General features: G+C 43.8%; 1 protein-coding gene across 16 annotated transcripts in view; it reads left to right on the forward strand.

Annotated features, from left to right (window-relative positions):
• CACNA1A (calcium voltage-gated channel subunit alpha1 A) overlaps positions 1-22,766 on the forward strand; it is a 275,590-nt gene that overhangs the window by 217,995 nt on the left and 34,829 nt on the right. For 14 of the 16 annotated variants that reach the window (XR_008328860.1, XM_053376385.1, XM_053376382.1 and 11 more), the window contains 2 exons: positions 5,092-5,219; positions 8,393-8,489. Coding sequence is in view for 15 of the 16 variants with exons in the window: in XM_053376385.1 (XP_053232360.1) it covers positions 5,092-5,219; positions 8,393-8,489 (225 nt within the window). In the remaining variant the exon portion in view is untranslated. Of the gene's footprint in view, positions 1-5,091; positions 5,220-7,355; positions 7,453-8,392; positions 8,490-22,766 lie in introns of all 16 variants that reach the window. The other 2 variants (XM_053376381.1, XM_053376389.1) reach the window with 1 other exon arrangement.

Consider the following 22,766-nt stretch of genomic DNA (forward strand, 5'->3'; position numbering starts at 1 on the left):
AGAGTGTCCGCTCTGATGTTTTCTGGACCTGGCACATAGCAGATTTCAAAATGGAATTTGGAGAACTCCTGGGCCCATCTCACTTGTCGTTGGTTTAGCACTCGTGCCGTTCTCCAATACTCCAAATTCTTGTGGTCCGTACACACTTGCACCTTATGCTGTGCGCCAATTAGTAAGTGTCTCCATCTCCGGAACGCTTCGTGAATGGCGAGTAGTTCTCGGTCATATACGGTGTAGTTCCTCTCGGATTTGTTCAGCTTACGCGAAAAGAAGGCACACGGTCTCCATTCCGACTTATTGCTCCCTGGCTGAAGCAGCACCGCCCCCACCGCCCGGTCTGAGGCATCAGTTTCCACTCTCATGGGTTTTTGTAAATCCACATGCAGGAGCTGTTCTTCCGAAGCGAATGCCCTTTTCAATTCCTCAAATGCTTGCTCCGCCTCCGCCGTCCAAACGAATTTCTTCTTGCTGCTTAGACAGTCCGTGATGGGAGCCGTTAAGTGGGCAAAGTTCTTGATGAATTTACGGTAAAAGTTCCCAAACCCTAAGAACCTTTGCACATCCTTTTTCGTTTTCGGTGTCTTCCATTCCAGCACCGCCTGGACCTTGCCTGAATCCATGGCTAATCCCTTGTCTGATAAGCGGTACCCCAGGAATTCCACCTCCTTGGTGTGAAACTGACACTTCTCCAATTTCACCCACAGCTGGTTTGCTTGTAGCTGGCTCAGCACTTCCCTGACATCCTTTACATGCTGCTCCTCATTCTCTGAATATATCAGCACGTCATCGAGGAAGGCCACGCAATTCTTGTAGAGCAAAGGTCCCAGGACATGGTTCATGAGCGATTGAAAACAGGCGGAGCCTGATTGCAATCCGAATGGCATAACGAGATATTCAAAAGCCCCCAAAGGGGTGAACATGGTGGTTTTCCATTCATCCCCTTTCTTTATTCGTATCAGGTTGTATGCCCCTCTCAGGTCCAGTTTCGTGAATATCTTTCCCTTCCTCACCCTGGTCAAAATGTCATCAATCCTGGGCATGGGGAAAGTCACTGGTTCTGACACGGCATTTAGCCGCCGGTAGTCCACTACAAGCCTGGGTTTATCCGTGTTTTTTTTGTCCACAAAAAACACTGGGCTCCCCCCCACCGCTCTGGACTCTCTGATGAAGCCCCTCTTCAGGTTTTTATCAATAAACTCCCTTAACTCCTGCATTTCCCTGTCTGACATGGCGTACAGCTTGCCCACGGGGAGCTGGGCCCCAGGGACCAGGTTAATTTGGCAGTCAAAGTCTCTATGCGGTGGTAGTTTATCTGCTTCCCTTTCGCTGAAGACCTTGCTTAGGTCAGCGTATTGTTTGGGCACCTTCCCTTTGTCCGCCACTTCCGTCCCTGCTAGAAAGGCTTTTGCCCCTTCTGCCACCTTTCCCTCTCTGCAGTGTTCCAGGCAATGTGCTGACCCAAAGGAGACCACTCTCTGATGCCAGCCCACTAGCGGGTCATGCAACGCTAGCCAGCTCATTCCCAAAATGACGGGAGCCCCTCCCAGGGTGGCCACATTGAACGCTATCCTTTCGGTGTGCCTGGCCACCCTCATAACCATTGGGACGGTCTGTAGGCTAACTTCTCCTCCCAACAGCTCCCTCCCATCGATCGTGGTCACCTGCAGGGGGTTGCTTAAAGGGAGTGTCTGTATCTGGTGTTCAGCTGCAAACTCCTTACTCATAAAATTACAGGAGCTGCCTGAGTCCAACAGCGCCTTTGTCTTTAGTGGGTATCCGTTTGCCAGCTCTAGCAACACCTCTATTACTAGGGCTGGTCTTGGAGGTTCCGGAGTGGGCACTTTTACTGCTCCTTGGCCTGGCTGCAGTGCCCTGAAGGTGGCAGCCAGGCGTTGGCTTTTACTGGCTCCTGGACTCCCTCCTCCTTCCCCCCAACAGCTCCTGCCATCCCTTGCCATTCCTTTCTTTGCGGGCAGACTCTGGCAAAGTGACCTGGCTGCTGGCAGAGATAACATTTCTTGGCGCTCTTTCCCTCCTTCTTCCTCCCTTCACTGGGATTTGAAACTGCGCGCGCGCGCGCTGTTCCAACTTCCATCGGCTCTCCTGGCGGGAAACTTGGCTCTGGAATCTCTGGAATGCGGAAATCCCTCCAACGCTCTCCTTTCCCCTCCCGCTTCTCCAAGGCTCTTGCCTCCTGGCGCGCTCCAATGGTCAGCGCTGATTTGGTCAGCTGGTCCATAGACTCCGCCCTGGGCGCCCGGGAAAGTTCGTCTTTCACCGCCGAAGAAAGCCCTTCTTCAAAGAGCATTTGAATGGGTTCCGCCGATAGGTCCCATCCCAATTTATGTATCAACATTGTAAACTCAGTCCAGTACTCACGAACCGATCGGCTCCCCTGTTTGCAAGCCATCAATTGTCTGCGCACCAGTCCCTGTTCAATCTCGCTGGAAAACATCAAATCCATGGCGCGAAAAAACTTCCTCGTGTCCTTCAGCATTTCACTATTCCCTGCCATCAGGGGTCTAACCCAGTCTCTCGCCCCCCCTTCGAGATGGCCAATCACAAACGCCACTCGCGATGCCTCGTCGGGAAAGTCGTTAAACTGCAGTTCGAGAGCATACTGCATCTCTGTCCTAAAGGCTTGGTAGTTCCTGGGGTCCCCCCCAAACTTCTGCACCAATCCTGGCATCTTTCTTGCTAGTGTAGCACCTTTTGCCTTTTCTGCATCCTGCGCCCTCCTTTCTTCTAGCCTCACCGTTTGCAGTGCTAGCTGGACTTCCAACACCCTGTACCTTTCTTCCAGGCTTGGACCCTCTCCAGCTCCTCCTGCTCCCCCGGCTCCGGCTGGGTTGCTCATGATGCCTCTCTGCACAAGCTGCTTTCAGGCACTGTCCGATTGCTGTGATGGGATGGTGAGCTGCTTGTGCGTAAAATCCTAGTCCCTCAGAGTTTGGCTAAGTCCACAAACCTCTGTCTGTGACGGAGCGCCTTAAGCATGGCTCCATCAGTCGCTCGTTGAATCGGACAGTGGGCGTTTACGGAACTTCTTCCAGCATAAAAGCTCCTTAACGGAAACGCGTCTTCTGGACTCTGGGCGTGACAGTTTCCGGCGAGGAGTGGGTGTCCCTACAGGAGGTCCTGAAATCTCCCCACTGTTTTCGCTTGAAGTGTCTCTGAGCCCTCCCTCCGACTCACTTTCCCTTGGAACTCCACTTCTCCCCCTGCTGGTCCCCTCCTCAGCTGAATGGTCTCTCTCACCCTCCGTGAGCCCTTTCACCTCCTGCGTCTCAGATGGCAGTTCCCTGACAGGTGTATTCCGCTTTTCCAATACTTGGCAATTGTTATTTTTGTGGCTGTTAATAAATTAACTACCACCTCCAAGTCATTTTATGAAATTAATTATTTTAAAAATCCTAAAAATACAGTCCTAAAATAATGAGGCATAAGATAATCCATAGTAGTATTAAGGATTGTTTTCAAAACAGATTGAATAATAGGACACACACCAAAAATATGTATAAAGTCTGCTTTTCTTTCCCCACATCTACAACAGTTTGTCCTCATTAGTATTCTATATCAAATTCAACTTAAAAGGGGCACAGTCCCATTAAAACTGATTTTAATAATAATTTTACTTTAAATCAGCTGATAACCTTTGAAGACTATGAGCTCATATTTATTTCCATTTATTTGTATTTATTTCATACCCATATACTTTCCATTTTTTTTCATAAAATTACTGGTTGTTTGTTCTGTATCTTGAATCAGATCATAAAATTTACTTATATTCCCCCCTCTCTCTGCATTTGTAAAAAGAGCTGTTTTTAATGGTTTTTAAGTGTGTGTTTTTTACTGCTGTAGATACTGAGCAATTCCAGCAGGAACACTCAAGTATCTTTATCTGTCTCCCAGGAATATAGGCACTCTAGGCAGTTGCTTAGTTTGCCTCTATGGTTGGTCAGTCCTGATTGGTGAAGGAGGAGCTTGGGGAATGGCTCCAACACTGGTCAACATCTGTTCTCTCACCAATTAGTGGTACTAGTGGGAGAGGATACCTGAAGCTCTGAAGCAATAAAACCCAGTGCAGTATCTCCACACGAATGAAGAGCTGCTGTATTTTGTAGCTAACAAGTAGTACCAGTAACAAGTAGTACTTGCAGTATGGAGTCTTCCAGTTCAGGATTTTAGTCAGCTAGCCAAGAGCTCTTTGAGGGTACCCCATTCAATTTCCCCTCCCCTCTGATTTTCCATGTTGTTTTTCCTCCCACCATCAGGCAATATTCCATGGCTACTGAACAAGCTTAGTCCTCATTGAACTGTTGATTCCTCTGCAACACACACTGAGGGCTATGCTTGCTCAGGAATGCTAGCTGGTGGTTGTTGCAGGCCTGGGGGAGAACACAAAAATGGGAAATTATGGTTTTAAAAAATAAGCTTTTTTGTCCTTTTGCAAACCTTGGGTTTTCCGTCACACCTGCTTGTGTGTGAATTATACCATTTTGGCTTCATAAGCCAACATTCAGAGAATTCAGATAGCTGTTAGTATATGATTTTCTGCATTTGCACTCTAGAGTCAGGGAAGGACAGCTTTGGAGTGAATTGCAGCTTCATTTCTCAAATGAGGAACAGGCTGTTTGGTAGCTGCAAGAAGGACCTGCAGCTCCCAAGCATGATCTAGTGTGGCAGTGGTGGTTGCAACCACAGGAGGTGGCTTGAGGTAGGCAGCAGCCTTTGCTTTGTGGCAAGTTGTATGTATGTGTAAGAGAGAATGTCAGCAGGTAAATGGTAAGTTACATTGCTTTGCTCGAAGGTGTGCTCATTTCAAGTTTTAAAATGTTACTTTTGTGCCTGCATATCTGCATATATAAGTTTGTTCATATTACCATTGCTAATATGCAATGTGGGGGGGGGAGAGGCGAAGGGGTGTGCCACTATTTGCTATGTTGGTCCCTCTCTCTAGTTACTTGAGGTCACATAGACTCTGGGCCTAAGCCTTGGTTTGCAGCAAGATGATAATTCTCAGTATTATTGAGCATTTCACCAGTTACTTAACACGTTTGTATCCATCTGTGTACCTTCTTGATATTGCAGATGTTGAACCTTTTTGTGGCTGTTATCATGGACAACTTTGAGTATCTGACACGTGATTCTTCCATTTTGGGGCCCCACCATCTGGACGAGTATGTGCGTGTGTGGGCTGAGTATGATCCTGCTGCCTGGTAAGGACATGCCTACCTGGCCGTTCCCAATACTGTACTCACAGCCATTGCCCCACACCAAGCAAAAGCTTGGGAAAGTGGATCAAATTGATCCATGCTTGGGGAAAACTCTCCTTAGTAAGGAAAACAGGGGCAGGGGAAGAATTAGGCCTTAGAAGCTGGGCAGGGAGGCTACAGCTTAAGATTCCTGGGTTCTGCTGATTCCAACTCTATTAGGAAAGAGATTTAGCAGTGTGAAAGCTAAGACATCTATGCTCTCTACATTACTTTCACACAAGAAGTGCATTGGCTGGTAGGAGCATCGACTCCTGCGTTTTTGTTCATCTCAGGAAGGGAAACAATATTTAGAACTACAGAAGAAAAATAGTCTTATGCTTGTTCTACTCTAACAGAGCGAAGATAGGATGTCATATTGGTAGATACAGTCCTTATCTGTAATGATGCAAGAGAAAGGCAGAAGCCTAATCTGAGGCAGAGATTGGAGCCACTGCCCCTGTTTGCATGCAGCTCCATTGTGAGTCACCCACCTTAGTTGAGTTCCAGTCAGTGTGGATCTGTGGCCACTGCCACTCTGCCATTCCCATTCCTGTTGGCTAATTTCTGTGGGTCTCACTAGGAACAAGAGATTGCAAGAAGCAGATATGGGGGGGTTTATCTCTGATTAACATTTCCTCTTTTAATTTTAGGTTTTTGCAGCTGGACTCTGTCAACTCCACACACACACACACCCTTACATTATCCCATATGTTCAAAAGGGCATGATGTATGGCCCCTTGTGCCCAGGGATACCTGTTGCCATTTCCCTATTCTACCTAGTGGGCTATGTAGCCCCTACTGTAGGAAAACTGAGTAACATCACTAGTGTCACTTGAGCCAGACATGTGTATCTGAAGAAGTGTGCATGCACACGAAAGCTTACACCCAGAACAAACTTAGTTGGACTCTAAGGTGCTACTGGACAATTTCTAATTTTTATTTATTTATTGAGCCAGACAGTTATCTCAGTGAAGCCCCTGATGGTAGCGGCTATGCTTCATGTTTTGTGTCATGTTAGTAGTATGTGAGCTAAAAAAGGGTTATTGTGGTACTGACTTGGAAGCCGTCACAGAACCTACCAGTGTTACATATTGTTCAGCCATCAAAGAAATGTGCTCAATAGCTCTGTTAGTTATAAATGACACACTTCTCAAATGTTGGCCTGTAGAGAGGTGTTTGTTTGTTTGTATGTTTGTGTATGTATGTGAGACAGAGAGAGAGAGCATGTGTATGTGTGTGCCTGCTAGGGCCTGGCCTATCATTCTGGTGTGTAACTATTCTTGTAATTTTTTTATGGTTTGCTGGGGAGGAGGCCAAGCACTCTGCTGCTGCAAGCAGGCACAGTGAGCAGAGTTGTGATAATTGGCACCTAACAGAAGTTCCACCCAGCGTTCTCTTGGTATCGTTTGTCACCCTTGTGCCCTGTTGAGAATGAATGCCCGTTGTGTCCAGGTTTAATGTGTTTGTTTACGCTGCCAGCCCTAACTGGCAAAACCTGCCAAGCCCAGCTGAGGGAGTGTTCATCAGGGAGCCTGTGCCATGCAGGGGCAGGAAAACCAGGTCTGCCCCCGCCTGAGCACTGGTTTCTATGCATTTATTAATAAGGAAGGAAAATGTTGGAATGGGAAGCCCAGGGCTCCTAGAGTCCATGGCACAATGACTGGTTTTAAAGCATCCATTGTGAGTTACAGAAAGGCAGCAATGCCTAATGTAAGAAATACCCAAGTTGGGACCTCAGCTCACCCTTGACACATGATCTTTGATAAATCTCACCATCCTGCATAGTTGTGTGTCATTCCCCTATCTTCCTATCACCCTATATATTAATGAAAATGGTACTGGCTCATCTTCTTTCCCAGTACTGATGAAGAACCCAGTAGAGCTGCAGCAAAACCTGGGCTGCACAGCTCTGAGAAGCCCCTTTCCCCCTGCTGCCACCAATGGGAATGTACAGTTTCTCCATAAGCCCTGTGGGGGGTGGTATGGCTGGACTGAAGGTCTCTAGCCGGCAGTCCTGCTATGTTCTGTGTGTTCATGACAGTGTATGTGTTTCTCTTGCCCTGTAGCGTCTGCACTAACCCCCGTGTATTCTTCTTGCAGTGGCCGAATTCATTATAAGGATATGTACAGTTTATTACGTGTAATATCTCCCCCCCTGGGCTTAGGCAAGAAATGCCCTCATAGGGTTGCTTGCAAGGTTTGACTTACACTAAAACCTGCTAGCATCAACGGAATGAATGTTGCTTATGATTTATTTAATATATATATTTCATATATATATATCTATATATATCTGTACACATACCTATCTATATATATTGCACTTTCAAGAGTAATTTAATGTAATTAGCCAACAGAATGCGTGAAATGATGCTGCCACCCAGACCAGTAACGCATGGAGCATACCGGTTACCTTGAACCATCTCTGCTTGCTGTTAGCTGGAGCTAGGCCTGGAGGGTTCTATGAGTCTCTCTCTCTCTACTCACCTCCACCACTCTCTGCACATTAATACTTCATTTGGGGAGGACAGAGACTCCATTGACACCTCTGCCATTTCCCCCCCTCCCTCCCCACTTCTTTCCACCCCCCTTTCCCTCCACCTTCTCTTCCTGCACTCTGCCCTCCTCCCACATTGGCAAAGAGGGGCTTTCTCATCTCAATCTGTCTTTCTCTTTCTCTCCTTCTTTCTGTGGATCTTCATTACTAAGAGGACCTGACTCTGCACTCCTTGGCCCTATAAGCCCATGGAGGATTGTGGTCTGCTTTTATAACCTGAGGCTGAGTAAACTAGATGGAGGCACATGCTTAAGTTAAACCTGTCCCTCTTGCAATGGGAACGCTAGCTCTGTAAGTACGGAGCTTGCACTTAAGCATTTTGCTGGATCACAGCCAGTTTGAGGAGCCATCTTTCTACTCCCAGTCGTCCATGAAGATCAAGCATATTTGAACTCTTGGCTGACAAGCAGCACAGTAATCTTTACATTTTTATCTTCCATTTTTTTCTTTTCCAATTGATTTCCAATATTTTTCTCTTCTTTGCATCTCTCTCTCTTTTCTATTTTTCTGTGTATTTTTTCCTTTTTTAATTATTATTAATTTTTTTTGGTTGTTTTTATTTTTAATTTTTTGCTCCCAGGGGCCGGATGACTTTCATGGACATGTATGAGATGCTGAGACACATGTCTCCACCCCTGGGGCTAGGGAAGAAATGCCCTGCCCGTGTTGCTTATAAGGTAGAATAATTTTTAAGAAATAAACAAGGCATATTTCAAGTTAGCTTCATTTTTAATTATTATTTTTCAACAACAAAAATACAAAAGCTATAATTTTTGTACATTTCTTCCCCCTTCTCAATACAATTTCTTGAGCAGTAACAGTGTGTCCGTTCAGTACCGTTAGCGTTTCATGTTTCAGAGACTCCATTATGGCCAATAAATGTTGGGTGGGTAAGAAACAACTCCAAGGTGCATGATCCTACTCAAAATCCTCCATCAAAGTGCCACCACCCTGTCCTCCTGCATCTAGCAGAAGAGACATTGCTTTTAAAATGTTTCACCTCCCATTCCCTTTGCCGCCGCCCCCCAAACAATTTAAACAGCTGTGATTGCTCTGAAACTATCCAGCCAATACAGATACCCCAAATGAACTGGGAAGAACAAAGCCGGAAGGGGAAGAGAGACCAAAGATCCAAAACACATTTAATGGCACTATGAGTACTTTTGATCAGGCCAGTGTGTCCGCTTCTAGTTCGGGGAGTCAAAATGATATTAGTCACCATTACCTGCAGAAAAAACTGATGCCATTGGATTGAAATATTTTCTAAATAAATAAAATGCATGGCCCTGTGCACCTATTCATCAGTTTTCCTCTACCTGGGCAACCTTTCCCTTTGACCCACAACACTGTAGTGGAGCTCCTGAATCTCTGTTAAAATCCAGTTAACCACATTGCAGGGATAGGTTGCAGCATAGTACATATGACTGTTGATGAGCTTTTTGGTGTCAATATAGGGAACACTGCAGAGAAAATGTTATACCCATTAGTTGAAAGCATATGATGCACTTGAACTGCCCATATATGCAGGTGAACAATGTAGCATATAACTAGAAGTTTGCCCACACTCATCCATTTCAGACAAAATCCCCTGAATGAGATGAAGTTTCTGTGGTTCCCAACTTTCTTGAATGCACCTCACATGTTCAGCAGTTTCCAGGACCCAAAATCCCCTGGTGTCTTTCACGGTATGAACAGAGCTCTCCCAGGAATTCCTGATCAACCTCCTGTAAGTAATGTGAAATGTGGGGGTAGCACAGGTAGCGCAAGGGCAGAAGCACGTTATTCAGACTCCATGCCCTGGTTCTCAGGGATGAGGTAATTTGCAGGGATGAGTTAATTTCCTTGTATCTGGGTTTAGATTATCTGGATAAATTCCAGATAAATTTCACAGTATTTCAAAACAGCAGGAAATTAAATGTAAACAAGATAGTAAGAAAGTCACTATCCTCACAATTTGTTCCTATGTCCAATGAACACTGACTGAGGGTCAAAGGAGATGTGACTTTATTCATGCATTTTCTCTGTTATGCTCGCTTCAAAAAATATAAGCAGCTAATGCAGAGGGAGGAGCTGGATCAAAACCATGAGGGACACTTTAAGCCTTTGCCCCTGCTATGGTCCATATTAGAATCCCCCCATCCCATTGCCCCCTTCCCCAGTCTGCAATCCTAAACCAACTTGGGGGCCCTCCATACTGCTATTTATGTTTTTTTAAAAAAACTAAACAAACAAACCAAGTATATCAGAGTTAAATAAGTGAATTTACAGCTGCAGCATTGGTTGACTGGAGAAAATATTTGCTGGGAGTGAGTACCTGAGCTTCTTGGTGCCTTGCTTGTTCTCCTGTTTTGTTGTCTCTTAGACAGCTGAGGTTCCTGGTAAGTGCTGTAAGGACAGGGACCTGTCCATGAACCAAAGGGGTTCTGGCTCAGTCTTGTAAGCTCTTACATCAGTTTCTGTCTGTGTCAAGAAACATAAAAGCCCAGGAACATTTTTGCAGCAAATGGTATCATCCCTTAAGGAGCTCCATTGGGAGTTCCCAGGGCTTTTTTCCCAGCCAGAACTCAGTTCTGGCACCTCTTTTGGGATCCATTGCCATTCTGAGAGAACGGGGGAGGTGTTCGTGGTGAGTTCTGGCACCTCTTTTTAAGAAGAATAGCACTGTGAGTCCCAAGGACAAAGGCAGTGCCCCCATCTAACCCCACCCCACTGCATCCTGGAGACATTGGATAGTGTTAAGGGATCAGAATGCATGTGTGGTTTCCTGCACATGATGAGAGCCTATGCAATGATAAGACCAAGTCACCTTCAGTTTCAGTGAGGGAGATAAAGCCATGGAAAAGTGATAGGTCACCAAGGAAGGCGAGGACAATGCAATTTACCCCATGGTCCTCTTTGCCACCCCTCCCAAGGATATGGGTTCCTAGTTGCCCCTGAGTGTCCTCCCAGGCTTCGTGGAGCCTGTTCTGCACCTTGGTACACAAGTGGCCATTAGGAGATTTGGGATGAGGTGGCATCAGTATGCTGATGCTACCTAGCTCTGCTCTGTAACATCAGGAGAGACTGTTCAAACTATAGATTGGTACCTGGTCTAGGGGCTGGATAAGAGCCAGTAAACCAGCTCTGAATCCTAGCAAGACAAAGGTGCTGTAGTGAGTGTTTCCCAAGTCCAGATAATTGGTCAATTGCCTGCTTTGGATAGGGTCATACTCCCCCCCCCCAAAAAAAAGCAGGTTTGTAGCCTGCGGATACTCCTGGATCCATCTTTGTCATTAAAGACCCAGGTGACCTCAGTGGCTAGGAATGCCTTCTACCAGCTTCGACTGATAAGACAGCTACAGCCATTTCTGGATCAGAATACCCTGACCTCCAGGCTGGATTACTTACTTCAGTGTGCTTGCTTTTGGGGTTTGTCCAGAAGCTGCAGCTGTTGCAAAATCTGGTGCTTAGCTACCAGGCTAAATTTGTGGTGCTGGTTTTGCTGTATAAAGACCTATACAGCATGGGACCAGGATACCCATAAGATTGTCTTACACCTTAGATACCTAGTCGATCATTGTGCTTTGCAGGTGAGGGCCTGCAAATGTCAGAATTGGGCCCTACCATTTGGAATTCCCTTTCCTTAAATAGTAGATAGGTGCACCTAATGAAGATCTTCCTCTTTCATCAGGCCTTTTAAGATGAGATCTTTACCAGTCTGCATCTGTACTTGAATTGTTTTAAAGATGGTTTTATTATTTTATCCCTTGTGGTTCACTGCCTTGGGCTTCTTTGAAAGGGTATAAATTTAATTAATAAATAATAAATAAAATAAATAACATCACATCTAGTTTGGTGCTGATAATGATTTATAAAGCTCGTTCTGAGCATTTGATTCAGTATTTAACCAGTATGCAATTGGAGTCCTCACTTGCTATGCATTTTTTTCATAATTGAAGTTTTTCTGTTGTATGTATCCTAGAGATCACTTTTGATCTACACCACTTTCTGTAACCATGGCATAGGCATGACCACTTGGTGCTGCATTCATATGGCAGCAGCTGATAATGCAATTTAGTACTGAAGCATAAATTTAGGAAACAATACTGAATAATAAAAAATAGGATTTTGAATGATGGTCCTTTTTCAGTACACTAGGGTATGCTACCCATGTTAAGCCTGCTAAGTCACCAACCTGCCATTTGAGCTTGTGGCTCAAATTGTCCGGATTAGAACACATGGCACATGACTTGCAGGTGTTAGTGTGCTCGACACTTGAAAAACCGTCTATCTGGAAATGAATTGAAACTGGTAGAATTGGGCTTGTATTATGAGGGTCTTCACAGAGTTTTAGTATGGTTTAAGCTCCACTTTATTAGTTCAGACTTTTGTGCAAGACAGACAGTATTCACCTTTAGCTGCCAGTTAACAAGAGTCTAGAAGTGCTATACTCATTACCTCTTACACATGTACAGGCTAGCAACAGAACACATGCCCAGGTAGAGCGCCTTCTGGGTAAAAGTTAGACTCAAGTCTTGGGCTCCATTCACCAACTTGCCTATGGGTTGCAGTTCATTCTGCAGTTGGGATTGCTCTCTCATGCCCTTCCGGCTGCCCATAAAAGAATAAGGGAGGTGGGGAAGTTCTTGTAGTTGTTCTAATGGCTCTTTTGATCTCTTTGCATAACTTAAAACAGACACCCATGCCTTTTCAGTGCTTCTGCCTCCATAACGGTGTAACTTCCTACAAAAGAACACAACCTAAGGGGAAGTAGTTCACTACTCTTAACCAGAGACGAATTAACAGCAACTAACCTTTTTCTCTGCCCCCTTCTCTCTGCTGCTCCATGCCTCCTTCTCTGTCAATGCAGTTCTAACCTATCAGAAGCTTTTCCCTTCTGCTCCTCCATAACTTCATACTCTAACCCTAAACCTTTTATGCATCTCAGCAGCTGATCATCAAGCTACATCTTCTTTCTCCTTTTCTTCCCTAAGTCTACCACTCATACCCAGAGCTTCCCCTCTCACATTTTCTGTGTTATGTGTGTGATCTCTCTTTCACCCTTCTGAACCATTGGGTTTCTATTGCTGGTTCATGGCACAGGTATTGAAAAGCTCACTCTCACTTGAAAGGGTCCTTGGATTCTGCAAGTTTAGTGTGGGGAGAAGGGGGAAGATATAAAACTCTGCCAGTTTTATCAGTGGGGATAGACTCTGTAGTAAAGGTTTCAGTGCAGTTTGTTCCCACAGAAACTCTGTAGTGAACATGCCACTATAGGATGAGAAATGTAGGAAGATTTGGGGAGAGGGTACTCAAATCCACCCAAGCAAGAGCAGTAAGTAAAATGAATCTTTGAAAGGGCCATGGTGAGTAGGAGGCAGTAACTGAAACAGGTTTTTCAGATGAAAGATTATACTACAGTATCCTGATGGCAGCCAGCAACTAATACTTCCTTCAGACTATAATATCAGACCAATCGTTGCACTGAAACATACGTGAAATGATCAGAGTGCTGGGAGAGACGAGGTCAGTTTGCTCACATTGCTCTGCCAATGGAAGAACCTTTTGGGAGGGGTGAATTGCACAGCTATGCAAATGCCACCACACCTTTCCGATCTCTGGTGCTTGTGTGGTTCTTCACATGTAATTCTACCCCTTCCACATGGTTCCTGCGTTTTTGGTAACCAAAGTGGAAGCCATAAGAGAAGTGTGATCGTTCTCCAACTGCATCTTGCTACTGAAGTAAACATGACAGCTCATTCAACATCTTGGTAGATCCTTTTTGTGATATGTTTTAATTTGGGTTTAGGAGCAGGGGAAGGGTGTTATTCTTCTGTTGGAATGGTCATAATCTTACTCAGTGAGAAAACATGAATTTCTCAGCCAGTTTGACTGTATCTTATGAGCTGAACATGCTTAATAGAGACAATATGTATAAATGAAAAATTACTTTTAAAGCAGTAAGTCTGATGGAGAATATTGCATGTGGACTAAACTTGAAGAAGTAACAATAATCACTCTGATGTTTTGATACTACTGTGACTGCTACAGTAGTCTTGAGGAGGATGTGATTTTTTTGAGAAGCAGAGAGAGATGTAATGGGCAAGAGGAGAAAGAGAATTCCATTCATTGGAGGAAGCAAATGAGAAGAATCAAAGACAAGACATAGCCGAGGCTATCTGTGACTTAAAATAAGATAATTATCCAGAGCATTATGACATATAAAGAAGTTAAATAAGGATGGATAAGACTGTGAAGAGTGTTGCTGAGAAGTTAAAGCATCAACTGAGAGACAGGTGTAAATTTTGGTGAGGTTAAAATATAACACCTGTCTGAATTAGAAACAGGATATTTGAGAATGAAAGAGGACAGTAAAAAATAAAACTCGAGACAATAAAATTAGGAAGAATGACAAGTATATTATTTGTCAGATGAAGAAACAGAAGGTTTACAGGACAAGACAACAAATTCTATATAGTGTTTTTTAAGTTGTCTCTGGGTGTTCCAACCAGAAAAAGGCAGAAACAGAAAGATAAACTTGAATGTCGTTTGCATAAAGATGATCATTGAAATCAAACTGTTCTGTCAGAGATACAAAATTCCAAAGCCAGGTCTGCATATTGAACCAAATAAAAACTTTGTGAGTTGGACATTTCAACAAGGATCGTTCCATCCTGATGAATCAAGGAAGACACCAAAATCAATGTGCTCTTCTCATTCTTCTCAGCCTCCTAGTAAGTAGAACCATCTAGATCAAGAAATGTTAACCAAAATTTTATTAGATTTTATAAGCTGTGTCAAAAGTTATGACAATTGCAAAGTCACAAAAAATTATAATTACATTTAAAAACAATATGATCAAATACAGAATCAAGGACTAAAAATTATTGAGTTCATCTTACAATGAAGTGTTCACTTCAGCTATATATTCAGCTATGTTTCATGCACAAAAATCTGTCTGATTTTGGCAGGACAGGCAAAATCTGGATATGATGTTAGGCTCTCATCTGTCCAGTGACTTTAGGTTTGTCTTTAAAGTTCAGGTTTCTTAAAAGTGAGCCAAGCAGTTCATTCCTGCAGTTCATTCATCACATTATAATATAGCAGATAAAATAACTCTAAAGTTTCAGTGCGGTAGAGATGTGACCACACTGTCTGCCTACATGAAGTTGGAGAAAGACTCTTCACACAAACAATTTGTCATTCATCCATACACACTGCCCAGGCTTGCGCCCCAGGGCTGTCACTTCAGTGCTGCTAATGCAGAGTTTGACTTCACCCCTGGATATGCGCTGCATTGACTTGCGAGACTGATGGATGCCAACATGGAGAATGCTCTCATCCTTCACAGATGCAGGGAGGATATGTTGTCTGTAAACACAAATATCTTCTTCCATAAGTTGGAGTGACTGCTGTGCCAGTGACACATAGAATCCTGAACATCTTCAACATTATTAAAAAACAAAAATGTGCTGAACATGATAAATATGGAGATCATAGATTTTCAGCTAATTAAGTTCATCCATTGTAACAGGAACAAAGATAATGCAGGTATGTACCTTTCACACTGATTTTTTCTGTCACTTTTCGAGTGGCAAAAGCCATTAGCATGTGATTTCCATGTAATTCAAGATTCACACCCACTTTTAGTATAAATTGTCTTGCTTTGTTAATTATGGGCGTGTGAATAGGCTCCATGAGAAGACCCTGATTTATAAACCAGTGCCTCTGTGTAATCTCCAAAAGGGTGCAAGTCTGCCAGCAACTCCATAAGGAATTGTATATTGACTTTCGTTGAACCATGACTGTTTCTGAGATTTGGGCTAAAAGTGAATCTGAATTGCTGCAGGCATTGCTTTGTCTCATTCATACTGGTTCTTAACAACTACCCCAGTTCTTAATGATTGGTTCAAAAACTGATGCTAATATTTTGACCCCACACATGGAGGTTGCAAAAATGCTTTCTAGTTTGATTTTGTCTTATGTTGATATCAGCACATCTACGATATGGGTCAGACAATTAAATCTTCATATGAAAGCTGTTGGAAAATGTATTTGCCAGTCACCTGTCAATTAGCTGGCTTGAACAAGTGAAGAATCTCCATGGTAGTTGCTCCGCAGGAAAATAAATTATCCAGTCACTGCTTTGCACCACCGGACTACTTTGCCAGCCTTTATTTGAATAGAAAATCTGGTCCGCAATCTTCCTACAATTTGATTAAAAGGAAGAAGAGGCCAAATGCTCTGGCAGGCTGCCTGTTTATCTTGGCACTGAGCGCAGGGTCAAGTGCCACCATTGGGCAGTTGTTCCCATGCCCAGGGGAACACCTGAAATATACTCAGAGTCGCAAAGTGATTTCATGCTCTTTATTCAGCTCATAGTGGTGAGGAGGAATGAATGAATGTCCCCTCAAAGTATCTGCTTTATATACATTATTTACACAATGGGCTGCACATGATTGGCTAATTCCGGAATTCTACTGTAAGCCAATCAGGTTGTGGATTCACTTCTATCTGGGGCATGATTGGGTGGTTCCTGCCAACCAATCATAGTGCTGCATTGTTCTAGGACCAATCAGACTGCTGCATTCTGAATCCTATTGTTCTAGGACCAATCAGACTGCTGCCTTTTGGATCCCATTCAACTCAGTACATAACAACACCCAAAAGGCCCTGCTGCCATTGGCCAATTTGGCATCAGAGAACAATCCGGCCTGTCATATGCCGGTTCACGAGAGCGTATTGGGGCCTGCCTGCAAAGCCGCCCATCCCAGAAGGGCAAACGGACTTTCTCTTCAATGCAAATCTCCAATTTTTTTTGCTGTACTTACCTGCCATTGATTATTGCTTTGGATTTGAAGAAATTAGAACATATATACTTCTTTTTATAAAAAACAAAAACCCTGCCCAAACTTTTAAAGAAAGTTTGCACCTACAGGACCACTATAAGAAGAACTGCAACCTGATATTGTTACTGTTGAAATTCCAAATTCTGTTCCTCTATCTTTGGTGGGAAACCAACTGTTCTCTTTCCACTCATCTTTTTGTCACAGCTCTTGAGTTCTTGGATAATTAAAGGCACTCTCGGCATTGCCGCTCATCTCCTTTCGCTCAGTTCCTGCAGCCAAAGAGGCAGAAGAGTTTGTAAGCTGATAACACTGCATAACAATTTTTGACAAAAGTCATGCCTCTGAGATAAAAGTAGCCATTTCTTATAGATTTTGAGGTGTTGAATACGAATATGACGATGAAAACGCAAAATCGGCTACAGTTTCTTAGAGATCTGCAATCATTTATTATAATTTGAGTATGACTATATGCTACCAAAACAGTAGCTGTTTGAGAAACGTGAATTATTTGGCTTGAATGCTATCTAACTGAAGAAGCAATACATTGGATAGTGGATATGGAAGATATGGAAAGAGGGCAGGTGAAAGGTAAAAAAATGTGCTTTAAAAAACCCAACCACCAGTTAACAACTAGAAGATTTGAAAGGCTACAAAGAAAATGTTGTCCTGCCCTGTCAGGCACATACACATTAATAGTCAGCCCAGTGTTGAATATATATGAACAATCTGGTTTTCATCTGCTTATCTGAAGCCCAGTATTGTTTGCTCACGTACTTTGATTAGAAGTGGCTTTTCGAGGTCTTAGGCAGAACTCCGTTCCCCCCCATCATCTGCTTCCTGATCCTTTTAACTGCATGTGCATGTGAATGAATTTGGGACATTCTATGTACAAAGCATATACTCCACCACTGACCTATATCCTGTCTCCTGGAACAGTCGAAAGCTAAAGCCTGTGAGTACCAACAAACTATACTGTGTTGCCATACTTGCTAAGGTGCTGATACAGATGGGAGGCCCTCCACACAAATTAAATATGCCGTGACAGTCATAGTAACTGCTGTTTGCTGCACACAAATATCACAAAGGAGCATTGCAGGGAGTTTAACTAGATTAAACTTTGGGTCCCTTCCAACTCTACAGTTCTATAAAAATATGCAAAGTTGCAGTAAATCAAGTCTATCTGGCCTATCTAATGCCTTTCCCAGCTTTTGTTTCCTGAGACCCTTCAACCAGAGATGCCAGAGATTGAATCCAAGACCTGCAAACAATTTGTTGTACTACTAAGCTAAGCCCTTTTTCCCACCTAGAGGGAAAGCCATCCTTGGTATCTAACTACTTTCATGCTGCAGTTAATTGTGACAACCCCAGGATAAGAAAAACAACAACAACTCAACTAAGTACATGCTGGTCAGAGAAGAATAAAATTCCTTAAGAGGAATTTGAAGAGACTTGATGGTATTGCAGTTAGGGTGCAGGCTGCATTCACAGAATACCTCTTGCATTTTGCTCTTCTTCAGACAGGAGGCACAAGTGACCATGTTTTGAAAAAGCCACCACTATGCTAACTTCTCAATGAAATATTGAAATCTAGTCCTAACTTGTGGAGAGTCACAGGAAGATATGGAACCATTGTGAGTCCACACTGCAGTCCATGCCTCCTGTCATGGGATGATTTGCAACGATCATGTTATGGCTGGAGAAGAGCAGCACACTGATGAATCGTTTCTGAATGGGGGCAAAAATCTAATTAGCCTTGATGCAGATGGAGTTGTTAAAAGTGGTTATTGGCAGTATTAGGCTCATCATGTAAGGCCAAGCAATTAGGTAGGGCGGGGTAAAAAATCTAGTACCCTCCAGATGTTTTTGGACTATGGTTCCCATCATCCCTGACAATTAGCAATGCTGCCTTGGGGAGTTGTAGCCCAAAAACATCTGGAGGGTACTACATTGACTAGCTTTGGTGTAGGAAAGCTTTGTTTGTACCATGTTGACTTTTTACATAAGAAAATGCACATAGCTACCTGTGCCTTAGACCCTGGTAAAGGCATCTGGTTTCAAAGGAGACTGTATGCAGGAGCTTGCATTGGGTGTCAGGAATCCCAGGTTAGCATAGACTTGGTGAAAGGAGGATGAAGAGATGGGAGAAGGAATGTGGTGTGTGGAGCTCAAGGTAAATGAACTTTAGGCTAGAGGCCTTGGTGTCAAGACTCATAGGTCTCATTCCTAGCTGTGCCATTTCCATATCTGTGCTTTACGTCCCAGCTTTACAAAACCCTTTGAGTAAAAATATTGTTTTCAGTGCAATACACTATAATAATCTCTCTCCTCTGTAATGGCCCACTCCTCTGTAAATCTTCCATGCCCTTCCCATTCGCTACCATTGTCCATACATCCCTTGGTTCATTCAACCATGACATCAGCTGTCCAGAAAACCAGAGAGAGATAAATTTGTTCTGCAGTTCCCTTACATATTTGTGGGGCAGAGAATTGGGATTTCTGAGTGTTCTATCTGCCCTGGTAAAGAATTGCTGCCTGTATCCATCTACCCCCACCATTATCCCTTATTCACTGTTGCTGTCCCTGATCATACAGAGATCCCAGGGTTTATTCTGCATGAGACAGCAATCCAAGGGACCCAATTCTCCTACAGAATTGGCATTTTCATAATCATTAGCCTACATACACTATGGCTAACATGATTTGGCTCTTTCATCTCCCTTACTGTTGCAATCCATGCTTGCTCCAGTGCATGGAAAAGCTAGGGTGCTGTCCCCAAATAAGCGCACTGTGAATTCTGTGCCATTGAAACACACACACATGAACACATATAGAAATTCAAATTCAGTAAGCAGAAACTATAAGCTATAAGTGATTTTTTTTATGAACAATACAAATCTGTATGAATATTTCTATAACATTTTGTTTTGGTTTTGGTTGGCATTGAGATATTTTGGGTCACTACAAGAAACGCTTCAGGGAATTAAATGTAGCAAAACAATAGGGGGAAAGTGGGTATAGAATGACTCTGGAAGAAGGGCATGTGGTATGGGAGTGGGGGAGCCACAAGCAACTGCTACACTCAGGCCTAATATCACAGTTTCTGATATAAGAATAGCTGCAGTGTGGTAACATTTGAAGGAAGACAATTCTGTGGGTGGAAGCAGCAAGGTAGTTTACAAACCCATAACAGTTCTGCAGGTCCTGGGAGAGGTCACTGCTCCTATGGGAGGTAACTATGCTGCTGGCATGAATCCATTGTTACTAGAGGTCAGCCATGCTGTAGCAGTTCCTATGCCATTCATAAAAGCAAAGTAACACTCAGGGTTTATCCACAGTTATATTTCCTCTACTTCTTCCAGGCACAGTCTGCGCTTTAAAACACCACATTCAAGTGCTCTCTCTTTTTTTGCCCTATCGTATTCCCTGCAAAAACCCACTCTTTAAAGCTCAACCAGAGCAAACAGCAATCTGCTGGGAAACCCAAATTGATGCTTGCTCCGATTGGGTTCTAAAGAGCAGGTTTTCACAGGGAAAGCTTCACGGGGGGCGGAGATCCAACAACTCTTGGACGTGGAGCTTTTGAGTGCAAACGTGTGTCTGGAAAGAGCAGGAGAAATGGTAGCTGTGGATAAGCCCCCAGTCTTGTAGACTGCCACAATCCTGGGGTATCCACTGAGGGTTTATCCACACTTTCTCTTGTCCCGCTGCTTTCCTCCAGGGAAAACTACTCTTTAGGGCTCAAGTTATCTCTCGCTTGGGCTACTGCAATGCGCTCTATGTGGGGCTACCTTTGAAGGTGACCCAGAAACTACAACTAATCCAGAATGCAGCAGCTAGACTGGTGACTGGGAACGGCCGCTGAGACTACATAACACTGGTCTTGAAAGACCTACGTTGGCTCCCAGTACGTTTCCGAGCACAATTCAAAGTGTTGGTGCTGACCTTTAAAGCCCTAAACGGCCTCGGTCCAGTATATCTGAAGGAGCGTCTCCACCCCCATCGTTCTGCCCTGACACTGAGGTCCAGTGCCAAGGGCCTTCTGGCGGTTCCCTCACTGCGAGAAGCCAAGTTACAGGGAACCAGACAGAGGGCCTTCTTGGTAGTGGCACCCGCCCTGTGGAACGTCCTCCCACCAGATGTCAAAGAGAAAAACAACTACCAGACTTTTAGAAGACACCTGAAGGCAGCCCTGTTTAGGGAAGCTTTTAATGTTTAATAGACTATTGTATTTTAATATTTTGTTGGAAGCCGCCCAGATGGGTGGGGTATAAATAATGAATTATTATTATATTATAATCTGAGCAAATAACAATTCAGGTTCCCCCCAAATTGCCATTTGTTCCCATCTATCGCTAAAGAGCATGTTTTCCCTTGGAAAGGAACAGGCCAAGGGAAAACTTCTTGGACCCGTGCTTTCTAGGCACGGCACAAGTGGAAAAGTCAACAAGCCCTGAGTGAGGCAGTCACCAAGAGGTGTGGCTATTGAGTTCTGGTTGCAAAGCAAAAATATAATTTCTACAACTACTGTTAAACTTTTGGTCAACTGCCAAAAAGTCCAGAGAGTCCATCCCCAGTCCTCTGTGAATTCTGAATGCAATGCAAAAGAAAGGTCTAAGGGATGAGAGGGAAAATAAGGTTGCTTCATCTTGTTTTATGAGGTGCCTCACCTTTGGGATCCACAACAGATCCTGCATATGGCCCCAAAGAAAGGCTTGACTCTGCAAGATCTTCTGACAGGTTGAATTAAGTTATGTGACAGAAATGGATTTGATGCACAGGCCATGTACCTTGTTCATGGACAGCTCAGGAACACAAGGTAATGTGAGGGCACAGGCAGCATTCTTACCAAATTGCCAAAGAGGAGGAAATTCTGAGTACCCAAGTACGAAGCACTGAGGAAGATCTGTTCAGTCTAATGCAGGCTACTCTCCCAAGATTTACAGGTTTTCTGGACATCAGATTCCTGAGGGATCTTCCTACTTAATGTGTCATCATCATTATCATCACCATCATCTATATGTGTGTCTCCCTCTTTCTTTCTTTCTCCTCTTCCTTTAGAGTTTTTGATCTCATCTGTCATTCTGTGCACCTCTGTTCAGTGACATCCACTTAATGAACCCCAAGGACCCTGACCGTCTAACCCCCATTTCCATTGGTCCTATCTCAGCTAATGCACTAGCTGGTCAAGCCCCACCCTGAGCATCTTGTGTGATCTCCAGCCCACAGCCTTGGCTCAGGAATGGCACATGGCCCATAGTCTGTCAATTTCATTTCTTTCTTTTCTACCTTAAGGATGCACCCATTTTTTGCACCAAGAGCCCACAATCCGGATCTCTCCCTTAGAGCAATCTATACCAGAGCTATGAATGAGTCTCAACGTGTTCTCTGTGCATGCTTTTGCACTGTGCTGCATGCTGCATGCTCTTTTTGCATGCTCTAGTCTTGCGCATTTGATGAAATCTGTTTTGTTGAATGTTTGTGTGCATTCTCCTTGGACCCCATCCCTTTACAACTGCTGTCTACTGCTGTCTTGGATAGTTGGGATTTTATTTGGGTTTTTCCTTTGTTTTACACTTTTTTACTTTTATATAGACAATGAGCTCTTTGGGGAGAACTCTGTGTAAGTTTGGAAGAGGACCTTAAAAGGGATACATTCTGGAGAGGAGAGATTACATCATGAGAGACTTAGTTGGATAGGACACATGGGACTCATCTACAGCTAGGGGATGAGAGTAGCTCTAGTGACCCAAGCTAGGAGTCTAGAATATTCCTATTTCTGAAAACTGATTGGGATACAGTGGGCTAGAACAGAAGCCAGGAAACTGCCTCAAAGTCTAATACAGACAACATAAGGGTCTCCTTGCAGAGGTCTTCAGACTACAGTCATCTCTGGCTAAAGTCATTGGCAAAAACCCAGTAGATAATCTTCTAGAATGTTTAAGGTAAATCTCAGTGGGATGAATTTCTAAGCAACATGTTTAGGAATGCAACCAGATCCATACACTTATTATGTGGGGTTATTTCCAGGCCCATCTTCTAGTAGCTGATGTGGAATCCACATACCAGTATCTGAAAGCAGTTGGGTGAAAGCAAAATAAGGTGTGATAAGAGCTGAGTATCCAGATA

Source organism: Podarcis raffonei, chromosome 2 (genome assembly GCF_027172205.1).
Source record: "Podarcis raffonei isolate rPodRaf1 chromosome 2, rPodRaf1.pri, whole genome shotgun sequence".
In the NCBI taxonomy this organism is placed as follows: Eukaryota; Metazoa; Chordata; class Lepidosauria; order Squamata; family Lacertidae; genus Podarcis; species Podarcis raffonei.